General features: G+C 28.8%; 2 protein-coding genes across 3 annotated transcripts in view; one reads left to right on the top strand and one right to left on the bottom strand.

Annotated features, from left to right (window-relative positions):
- The first annotated feature begins 3,698 nt into the window (after positions 1 to 3,698).
- Positions 3,699 to 6,852, top strand: LOC123003631 (biogenesis of lysosome-related organelles complex 1 subunit 4). Its single transcript, XM_044396562.1, has 3 exons — positions 3,699 to 3,868; positions 3,915 to 4,211; positions 6,695 to 6,852. Exons 1-3 carry the CDS (start codon positions 3,800 to 3,802, stop codon positions 6,764 to 6,766), a joined length of 438 nt encoding a protein of 145 aa, XP_044252497.1. The 5' UTR covers positions 3,699 to 3,799; the 3' UTR covers positions 6,767 to 6,852.
- Positions 6,762 to 11,779, bottom strand: part of LOC123016236 (DNA ligase 1) — a 13,766-nt gene continuing 8,748 nt past the window's right edge. For both annotated transcript variants that reach the window (XM_044416628.1, XM_044416542.1), the window contains 3 exons: positions 10,840 to 11,043; positions 10,139 to 10,789; positions 6,762 to 7,040 (listed from right to left, as the gene is read on the bottom strand). In XM_044416628.1, the coding sequence (XP_044272563.1) occupies positions 6,867 to 7,040; positions 10,139 to 10,789; positions 10,840 to 11,043 (1,029 nt within the window). In that variant the 3' untranslated portion in view covers positions 6,762 to 6,866. The remainder of the gene's footprint in view (positions 7,041 to 10,138; positions 10,790 to 10,839; positions 11,044 to 11,779) is intronic.

Below are 11,779 nucleotides of genomic sequence, written 5' to 3'. Positions count from 1 at the left end.
TTTTAAGTGTTGGTTTCTATTAGGAATGAAATTACCAAATGCTAAAGGCGTTATGTACAACTTGGATTGTTGAATAAACAGTGGATAAAAGTGTTAAAATATATTTAAATAAATAAATAATAATAATAAATAATTTTTTTAAAAAAGGACAAATAACACTATTTTGCTTAATTCAATTACTTTCCGACGTATTCTTGACAAAATTTTGCGAAATAATTGCGTTTTTTATTGAAAAATGTTTTAAAACGCTCGCAAAGAACATAAATTACGTTGTTTTTTATTTAGTTTAGTATATGTATTAATTTTGGTATGTTTTTTAGCAAAAATTAGAGAAAAAACCTTGTTTTAAACTTAAAAACGCAACTAAATGTTTGAAAAAAGCAAAAATAACATCATTTTCGAATTAATTATGTAATTTTTCGGTTTATTTTTGACGAAGTTTTGTGTTTTTGATTGAAAAATCTGCTAAAACCTTTATAAAAGCAACCAGATGATTTTTCGGCTCAAAAACATGCTTAAACTCTCCAAAGAAGCAAAAATAAATTTAGTTTCGTGACAGTTTATTCATTTTTTACCTCATTTTCGACGACAATTTTCAAAATAATTGCGATTTTGACTAAAAAACGACCTAAAACGAAAAAATGGTATTATTTTTGACCAAATTTTTAGCACAATCTAAAAAAGTAAAAATAACACCACTTTTGAGTAAATTTAGCGATTTGTGACGAAAAAATTTTGTAAATTTTTAATTGAAATCGTGCTAAAACACTCAAAAAAACATAAAAAAGGTCATTTTTAACCCAAAATGTTAATTTTTGGGACAGCACAAAATGGACTTTTTTATATTCTGTCGTTAGAATTTCATTTATAAATGTTTTGTTAAATTTGAAATATTTTTATAAAGCAATAGTTATCACAAACTCTCCAAAGAAGCAAAAATAATTTTAATTTCGTTTTTATACTTCATACTTTTTATACTTTTATGCTTCGTGATACTTTTTTACCTCATTTTCGACGAAAATTTTCAAAACAATTTGACTCTGACTAAAAAACGGTCTAAAATGGAAAAATGGTATTATTTTTTAACAAAATTTTTAGCACAATCTAAAAAAGTAAAAATAACACCATTTTTGAGTAAACTTAGCGAGTTGTGACGAAATAATTTTGTAATTTTTTAATTGAAAAACGTGCTAAAACGCGGAGAAAATCATAAAAAAGGTCATTTTCAACCCAATTTGGTAATTTTTAATATGTTTTAACAGAATCTTACAAAAAAAAAACGTGATGTAAACAAGCAATATTCATTATTTTTCACTTAATTTGGTAACTTTTCGGTATTTAAATTAATTAGTTTTACTAAACATTCATTCATTGTCTTTACTGTGCATTTATTATTTTCAATGATTTAATTTGTTTCCATTTGTTTCTATGAGAAACACCAGATACATTTTTCTCCTTTTATTTGCAAAATCCCCTTAAGCCATGTTTCGCAGATCATTTACGTTTGAAATACTTATTATTACGAATTGTGTTATCCTCGTTGAGTCTGGAAGGAGAAAGGTTATAGCATCATAAGGCTGAAATCGTATATAGTTTGCCACTTCTATTTTTCAACCGACAAAGAACATTTTTATGAAATTCTAATAAAATTCTTTGAGAAAAGAAATGCTTTTTAGTAACACTCTTTCAAATGATTATTATCAAAGTTACCGAAGCAATCACTGCAAAAAAATCTGATTTTCATGAGTTGATAATAAATAATCGATTCTCGACACAAGAATAGGTATTTAAATTTGCAACAGAATTAGGGCTTTTTCTTATTCGGATATTTGTAACACTGCATTTGACAACTTTATTCAGTATTGCCAACTTAAACAACAGTTTTTGATCATCCGGTATAAAAGAAGATGCCTCATATTTTTTTATTAAATTATTATACAAAATATCGCTTAACAAAATATTGGCTTTACTTATTAAAAACTTTCATAACAAGCAACACACTCGACACTGCGGGATTTCCAATTATACACAACGGACCTGTAATGCGAGATAATAAAAATGGATTAGCTGAGAGTCAAATTAACGCTAGTGTCCTTAATCTCTGTGTTAAATCATACAAACTGCATAAAAATTAACTGCAATATCACTGCATGATCCGTGTGCAAATATTGTAAACCTTTTATCAACGAAGCAAATAAAATTTTTTAACAATTTTTACATTCTATTTTTTAAGCGGAAATTACCAAGTAAAATTTTGGTGGAAAACCAAGTGTACATTTTCAGAGTTTTTTCTCACATTATGTTCAAGATTTATAAACTTAAAAACTCATTGTTGGCATTAAAATACTCTTTCCATAAAAAATTAATTATTAATACAAGAGAAACTGGTATCAAGAAAAAATTGAAAATTAATCTTTATTTCCGTGATATCTATACACTTGTGTATTAAAGTTCATAATGCAACATGTGGGGTCTCTAGAGACAAGTTTTGACTTTGAACATAAATAACTTAGAATTTAACTTGTACATAGTTTTCATTCCTGTTTATGTCTCATGTGTGCACCACAGCATAAATGAAAATATTTATGCAACTCATGTAATGTAATGGATTTAGTTGAGATTAATATTTCCGAATATTTGTGTAAATTTACTCAATAAATAATTTTAGACGTGTCAGAACTAAATCTAGAGAAACATGCTAAAATAATAGTAATTTCGATTTAATTTAGTAATTTCTCAGTCTGTTTTTAAATGTGTAAATTTATTTCGAAAAAATGCAAAAACATCTTTACATTTTCATTGCTAAAATAACTATTAACTAAACAATAAAAAATTATTGGTTTTTAACGCTAATAATTTAAATTAGATAGTAATTTGATTATCTAACTGTTGGTGTTGGCAGTGTCGCCAGGTTTGGTGAAATTTCACCAGATCTGGTGATTTTCATGTTAGTCTAGTAATTTGGTTTAAAATTTTGTAAAAATTTTAATATCTGGTAATTTTTTGAAAATGAAAAAATCAGTATTTTCCACGTTTTCAATCAGAAACTGATTATTTGGACAATTTTTTCCAAAAAAGTCTAAAATCCACGAAATTGGTTAAAAATAGTTCTCTTTGTTTGCTACAAGATTTCACAAAACAGGACTGAAAATGACAATTTATTTTTTTATTTTTCGAATTCCTTTTTAGCTAGAAACACAAAATTAAAGTAGATAATATTTTATCACTTTGTTTTTTAACCAAAGACTCATTTATTTTGCGAAATCTTGTCCAAACACGCTTAAAAATCACAAAAACAATTGATATTGATGTTATTTTGTTTGTTTTACTCGATTTAACTCGTTTTTAAGCAAAATGAGACAAAAATAAACTGAGAAAACACAAAATTTGGCCGAAAATACTTTTAAGTGCGTTTTTGTACTAAAATCTCAGTTTTTTCACTAGATTTTGCTAAAACAAACTAAAAAATCAAGAAATTAAGTCTAGAATTACATTATTTTTGCATTTCTCGAGCATTTTAGCACGTTTTTCAGCTAGAAACGCAATTATTTCGCAAAATTTTGTTGAAAAACAAGCCGAAAAATCACAGAATTAAGCCGAAATGCTTCAGTTTAAGCTGAATTCTGCGTTTTGATGAATTTTTTAATTCGAATCTGGTGAATTTTATGCTTTTGATTTGGCAACACTGAACAGCGCCCGCCCCTAACCTCTTTTTTATAACCTAAAATTCTTATATAAATAAGCACAGTTTTTGTGTTTTTTATTTTATACAACACTACAATAAGAATAAAATAATAGAATGTCGTCACACGTGGAGCAAACGGCCAAAGATTTTAGTAAATTTCTAACAATCGACATGGACGAAAGGGTAAATCCAATAATTAGTTTTTACCAAATTTACACTCAACATTTAGCTCAAACCAATCAACAAATCAATAGACGATATGCTTGCACGTTTGGAAGAATTTCAAACAATGATTTCTTTCGCTAAACAAGAAAGAATAAACGCCACGGAATTAGTCTCTTCAATACAGAGCAGTAATGAGAGCCTCAATTATTTATTTAAGAGAATTGATTCAGTTGAGAAACTAATACAAGAAGTAAAGAGCACTGTGGATAATTTAGAGACAGATGTGGAAAAAGCAGAGGAGGAAGTGGGAATTACAGAGAGCAAAACCAGGAAGGTGGCAAATATCTTTACACCACTTTTTGTAAGTCACTAGTAGTGGAGATAGAGGGGTTGTGGAACCGCCCTCCACTATTACTTTATAAATGTCTTGGACCCCTAGGAGTGCATTTGGTTAAATTTTGAAGTTTTTAATTTTTTCGATTTTTGTCATACTGTTTATTACCTGTTTTTTACTAACGGACAAAATGACCACGCATGCGTATTATACAGGGTGTCCCAGCAAGTTGAAAAAGTCCATTAGTGACCTTTAAATGGTAAAATTGAAAAATAGGATATTGGTAGATACTAATCTATTCCATCGCTTAAAATTATTTTCAACTATACAGCGTGTCACAAAAATAAGTTACAATACAAACTTGTGTTTTTTTATATGAAACACCATATGTTTCTTAGCGTTTTTTGATGTAGATTTGTATGATAATGTTTTTAAGCTAAACTTTTATTGGTCGATTTTACTTAGTTTTAAAAATAAGACGGTTTTTTTTGACAAAAACTTCAACTTTTTAAAACTTTATTACACAAAAACTAAGACATCTAGAAATATTTTTTTTACTACCGCAAAGAAGGTACAAGCCATAAGGTTGTAACATTTTTTTAGTGTGTTGCAAAGATAAAAAAATGAAGGCGTTTCTTAAAAGTTCAATAAGTTAAAAAATTTAAGTGGAACACCATATTTATTGTTTTTGCATTTAAAAGACTAGTAAATTGTCTGTCTAAAATTCTCTACTTTCAGGTGTTTATAATCAATAACTAAAAAGATATTTAACGTTAAACATTAAAAAAAAAATCGCTATTGTTTTGAAAATTTTCGTCGAAAAAAAAGGTAAAAAATTAATAAACTATCACGAAACTAAAATTATTTTTGCTTCTTTGGAGAGTTTGTGATAACTATTGTTTTATAAAAATATTTCAAGTTTAACAAAACATTTATAAATGGAATTCTAACGACACAATATGAAAAAGTCCACTTTATGCTGTCCCGAAAATTAACATTCTCATTTAAAAGATTTTTTTTTGTTGGTGTAATTTTGAAGCTAGTTCATCGACTTTTCGAAAACGGTTTTCCATATTAACACCATATTTTTTAATAAGAGACGGAATTATCTCGAAATATTTAGACAAAAATATACCGAAAAGTCACCAAATTAAGTAAAAAATAATGAATTTTGCTTGTTTATATCACGTTTTCTTGGAAGATTCTGTTAAAACAAATTGAAAAATTATCAAATTGGCTTGAAAATGATCTTTTTTATGATTTATTTATTTACTCAAAAATGGTGTTATTTTTACTTTTTTAGATTGTGCTAAAAATTTTGTTCAAAAATAATATAATAAATTCTTCCGTTTTAGGACGTTTTTTAGTCAGAATCGCAATTGTTTTGAAAATTTTCGTCGAAAATGAGGTAAAAAATGAATAAACTATCACGAAACTAAAATTATTTTTGCTTCTTTGGAGAGTTTAAGCATGTTTTTGAGGCGAAAGAAAAATCATCTAGTTGCTTTTCCAAACGTTTTAGCAGATTTTTCAATCAAAAGCACAAAATTTCGGCAAAAATAAGCCGAAAAATCACGTAATGATTTCGAAATTGATGTTATTTTTGCTCTTTTCAAACATTTAGTTGATTAATTGATGTTATTTTTGTTTTTTTTTTCACACATTTAGTTGCGTTTTTAAGTCTAAAACAAAGTTTTTTCTTTAATTTTTGCTAAAAAACATACCAAAATTAATACAGATACCAGACTAAATAAAAAGCGACATAATTTATGCTCTTTCTCTTTTCGAGCGTTTTAAAACATTTTTCAATAAAAAACGCAATTATTTCGCAAAATTTTGTCAAGAATATGTCGGAAAGTAATTGAATTAAGTAAAAATAGTGTTATTTGTGCTTTTTTTAAACATTTATTTATTATTATTTATTTATTTAAACATATTTTAACACCTTTATCAACTGTTTATTCAACAATCCAAGTTGTACATAACGCCTTTAGCATTTGGTAATTTCATTCCTAATAGAAACCAACACTTAAGTCTTTTTCAATAAAAGAATATTACTAAAAAAATTGTTTTAAAAGGAAAACATGAAACGTAGCACAGATTTTAAATTTTAAATATTTTTTTTCTCAATTTCTCGTAAAAAATTAGTCGTTCGTTTTTCACAGCTTATTAAGAATGTAAAGAGCTCAACGTTTTCGGATTTTTTCCCAAGCAATTAGTGCATTGGTTGAATTTAAATTAATTTAAAAAGATTTGAAACTGAGACGGTAAATAAACCGCTCTAAGCACCCTCATTTTTGCTTTTTTTGAGTCCAAAAAATCGTATCTCGTTTCGTCTGCTCGTAGTTGAAATTATCAAATATTTTTTTTGCACCTAGAAGAATTTTAATTTTTTTCAATTTTTGTCAAACATTACGACGCATGCGTATTGAGACATTTATAAACTAGTAGTGGGGGGTGGTTCCAGAATCCCTCTATTTACACCACTACCACATTATACCATTTTCCAGAAAAAGAGTCCAGGGAAAACACAAGCTGCAAATTCTTCCCAAATCTTTAAAAATTCAGACCATTTCAATTGATTGAAAATTTATTATTATAAGCTTACAAGGAGAACACTTTAAAACATACTGTGATACTATTAATAAATAAACATTTTGTCACTTGAGATTGACAATTCGCTCAATAAAAGTCTTCCTCGGGGGCTTTACTTGTTCCAACTTGATTCTTCACCTGTTCCTGATTAGAATACATTGAAGCGACTTGTTGCGACGATGTAGCCTCTTCTGAAGTCTTATCCTCTCTAACACGGACAAATCTCGGGAATCGTAGCGAAATCCCCTTCTCAGAATCAACCTAAACCAGATTTTTTTCAATTGAAATTGAATTACACAAGGAGGCAAAAAAAAGTCATATCGTGACAACTTGACAAATTTTATATCATTTTGTTCGTCTCAGTGAGACAAATCAAATGCACTAAAAAAATTTCAAAAAGTCCACACACCTTGAACTAAATATTTTTTTTCTAATTTAAATGAATTTAAAATACTTTAACTTTAAAAAATCATTACTCAATAACTATTAGGCCGATTTCCTTCAAATAAAGACCATTCTAAAGGGACGGACTTGCCCTTTAGGATGATAGAAATTTGAAATTGAATATTGGCAAACTTTTTTTCGAACAGTGTTCGAAGAAGTTCGAAGTAATCTAAGAAAAACCCTACGAGTATTTTTTTTTTCTTCATCACCATCGTGTAGGGCATCTTTTTATTAGTAGGAATCCAAATTTTTAAAATAATATACCGAGTAGTTTTCAAGATATGATTTTTTGAAAAGTTATGTTTGCTCCATATAGGAGAAATGCATGTTAATCTTACTTAAAATTGCATTTTTATAGAAGTATTTGTTTTAAGGCTCTTCTCTTGCTTAAAAATGGTCAATTGCACCTTCTTTGTTCTAATTAGAATAAACAAAAACTGTTTCTTTACTTAAAACAAACAAAGAGTACCTGTATACTAATTAAAGCAAATAAAGAGTTTTTTTGTTCTAAAAATGATACTGATCATTGAGCAAAAAGGATCTAGAAATTTAAAGCAGTAGCTTTAAATATAAGAACAAATCTTTTTCAAATTAAATGACTTCCATTCGGATTCCAACTTGTTCACTTTGTTCTAGCTTTCTGAACTTTTTTTTGAAAATGTTCTCAGCAAATGCTTTCTCATCGCTTTCTACTGATGTTGAATGCAATAAGTCAGTTGCTTCGTGTGCAACTGTTATCACAACAACTACTACCTACAAGCTAACTGAAGCTAATTGTAGAATGTACCAACAAAATAAATCAGGTGACTTATTGCATTTAACATCACTCGAAAATGATGAGAAAGCATTTGCTCAGAACATTTTCAAAAAAAAGTTCAGAAAGCTAGAACAAAGTGAACAAGTCGAAATCTGAATGGAAAGTGATTTGATTTAAAAAAGATTTTCCCTTCTATTTAAGGCTCGTGCCTTAAACTTCTAGATCCTCTTTGCTCAATGATCAGTGGTCATTTTTACAACAAAAAAACTCTTTATTTGCTTTAATTAGTACGCAGGTACTCTTTATTTGTTTTAAGTAAACAAACAGTTTTTGTTTATTCTAATTAGAACAAAGAAGGTGCAATTGACCATTTTTAAGCAAAAGAAGAGTCTTAAAACAAATACTTTTATAAAAATGCTATTTTAAGTAAGATTAACATGCATTTCTCCTATATGAAGCAATGCGTGATTAGCAAACCATAACTTCAAAAAATCTTATCTTGAAAACTACTCGGTATATTTTTTTGAAAATTTGGATTACAACTAATAAAGAGATGCTCTACATGATGATGAAAAAAATTTACTCGTAGGATTTTGCTTAGGTTATTTCGATTTACTTCGCACTTCTTCGAACACTGTTCGAAGAAAAGTTTGCCAATATTCAATTTCAAATTTTATCATCCTAAAGGGCAAAGCCATCCCTTTAAAATGGTTTTTATTTGAAGGAAATCGGCCTAATAGTTATTGAGTAATGATTTTTTAAAGTTAAAGTATTAGGCAATTAATTAGATCAAAATTGACAATAATTTGTATAATATCGAAAGATTTAGCTTGTTTTTGAGTAATGACGTGTTTCAGGTCCAAAACAAGGCAAAAATAATGTCATTTTTGGTAGTATTTAACACAATTTTTGCGAATAAACTCGAAATAATCTAAAATAGAGTAATTTTGTAATAAACTTTGATCATTTTTGGCTTATTTTGACGATATCTTGAGGAATACACGAGTTTCTCGATCAAATTTAGTCATTTTTTGGCTTGTTTTAACGAAACCTTGTAAAAATAAGTTTTTGGCTTAAAAACGTGTAAGTGTTTGAAAATGGCAAAAATAATAAAAAAAAATTTAAACCCAATTTGGTGATCTTTGGGGAATTTATTGAAAATTTGCGTTTTTGATTGAAAAGCATGTCAAAAGGCTCAATAAAGGCAACAGTAATGTTATTTTTCAGTTAGTTTAGTGATTTTTCGAGATACTTTGGCGATTTTTTTGGCTTTTGAGCAAAATATATGATAAAAAAATTGCAAAATCTCGTTAAAAAACTGTTTATTCCTCAGAAACGTGTTTAAAGTCTCAAAAAAGGCAAAAATAATGTTATTTTTTAATTAATTTAATGATTTTTCCACATATTTGGAGTAAAACACAATATGAAACTTTTAAGGAAATTGGCGTTTTCTACCTTGTTTCTCTCAATTGCAATGAACAAGAAAGTCACTCATTTGACAGGTTTTTGTCAAAACGTGGGTTAAAAGTCGAAAAATAATAGACGAAAATTGACCTGTTTTGAGAAATTTTGCTCATGTTTAGGCAAGATTTTGTAAAAAAAGACGAAAACCCAACAAAATGGATCAAAATTAACGTTATTTTATACTGTTCTGAAAGATTTAGCTTGTTTTTGGAGCAATGCTTGATTAGCCAACCTTAACTTCAAAAAATCATATCTTGAAAACTACTCGGTATATTTTTTTGAAAATTTGGATTACAACTAATAAAGAGTTTAAAGAGATGCTCTATATGTTCTTAATGATGAAAAAAAAAATACTCGTAGGATTTTTCTTAGATTATTTCGATTTACTTCGAACACTGTTCAAAGAAAAGTTTGCCAATATTGAATTTCAAATTTCATATCATCCTAAAGGGCAAGCCCATCCCTTTAGAATAGTCTTTATTTGAAGGAAATCGGAATAATAGTTATTGAGTAATGATTTTTTAAAGTTAAAGTATTTTAAATTCATTTAAATTAGAAAAAAATTATTTAGTTCAAAGTGTGTGGACTTTTTGAAATTTTTTTTAGTGCATTTGATTTGTCTCACTGAGACGAACAAAATGATATAAAATTTGTCAAGTAGTCACGACATGACTTTTTTTTTGTCTCAACTTACGATTCCAATTCCGGCCCTGTGTACTGGAGATAGCGACAAATCGGCACATTTCACCTCCCACACTTGCACAGAATCGAACCAATGGTCAGGCTCATGACTCCCATCGAACCTATAATATGGTCTAGGACCCTCAATAATATGATTTTTCAAAAATTCCGAATGTTGTTGCAAAGCTTCGTCGGAAAATCCGGTACCAATTTTGCAAATGCTTTGAAACTCCTCGCTTTCTTGGTCGTAGCAAGCCAGGAGAAAGCCCCCGTAGGTTCCTGTGCGTTTCCCCTTGCCCAAATAGCCCCCAATCACCACCAAATCGAGAGTATCCCCACAACTATCCAAGTAGTCTTTTTTCAATTTCAACCAATTGTGAGAGCGTTTGGCGATTTCGTAAGTGGCTTCTTTCTCGAGAGTTTTCACCATTAAACCCTCGCAATTCCCTTTGATACTCTCCTCGAGGAATTCTTGCACTTCTTCCATGGTGGTTGTGTCTAAGGAAGTGACAAAACACCACTCACCTTCCACTTCTTTGAAATGCTCTTTGAGGAGATTTCGACGCTCAATGAAGGGTTTTTTCACCAAAGACTCGCCGTTTAAGTATAAAAGATCGAACATGAAGACGCAAACTTGCACTTTGATTGAGGATTCATCCGCGTCCTAGACACAATAAGTGAATTGGAAAGGAAAATTCCAAGTTGGAATATTACTTTACGCTTTCGAGTACTGAGGATTTGGAAGGGGAGGATCACTTTCTTTTCCCGATCCCAAGCCACTGCTTCACAATCAAGGACACAAGATTCAACCTTCTCATCCTTGCATTTGTCTATTCGAGATATTATATCCGGGTATTTAGAAGTGTTGTTTTCTTGATTACGACTAAATATGAAAACGTCTTTGCCACTTATGTGGATCTGAAAAGTAGAAGTAAAAATGGAATTTTGGGAAAAAGGCGTACAAGTCGATACAAAATTTTGTTTCATTGAGCAATTTGAAGCAAAAATTTAGAAAAAAAGGAACAAGTTATAGTTTATTTGACTTCTTTTTTCAAATTGTCATCAAAAAACCATTTAGAAAAACAAGAGATGACGACAAATTATGATTACAAAAAGTGTTTTTCTTTCTCTAATTAGAAAAATATTTTATTCAAATATTTTTCATAAATAGGCCCTAATAGAAATACTTTGTCTCAAATTTTGTAGATCAAAGAAAACCAAATAGATTTATACAGGATGTCCTGCCTTTATGATACATTATTTTATATATTTCAAGTGTTTTAAAGGTAAATTGACTATTTTTACGATTTTACTACTGCTCACCTTCAAAAACTCGAAAAATTAGTAATTTTTTAAACTTGATCCAATAACGTTTAATGCAGTCTTTAGGATCCCTAGAAATGTAAAAAACGTTATATGGATCAATTTTTAAGTTGAAAATTTTTTTAATTTTTGTCGAGATTTTGGTCTTTGCCACTTATGTGGATCTAAAAAGCAGAAGTAAAAATGAAATTTTGGGAAAAAGGCGGACAAGATACAAGATTTTGTTTTGAAATGCAAGTGTTTCATTGAAGGGCAGATGTTTTGATCTTGAGCAATTTGAAGCAAAAATTTAGAAAAAAAAAAAGAAGTTATAGTTTATTATTTGAAATTA

The sequence above is a fragment of the Tribolium madens genome, unplaced genomic scaffold (assembly GCF_015345945.1).
Source record: "Tribolium madens isolate multiple individuals breed KSU strain unplaced genomic scaffold, Tmad_KSU_1.1 Scaffold_11;HRSCAF=98;Tcas5.2_LG3b, whole genome shotgun sequence".
NCBI classification, from domain to species: Eukaryota; Metazoa; Arthropoda; class Insecta; order Coleoptera; family Tenebrionidae; genus Tribolium; species Tribolium madens.
Note: the sequence above shows the minus strand (reverse complement) of the source record. Positions and strands in the feature narration are given on the sequence as shown.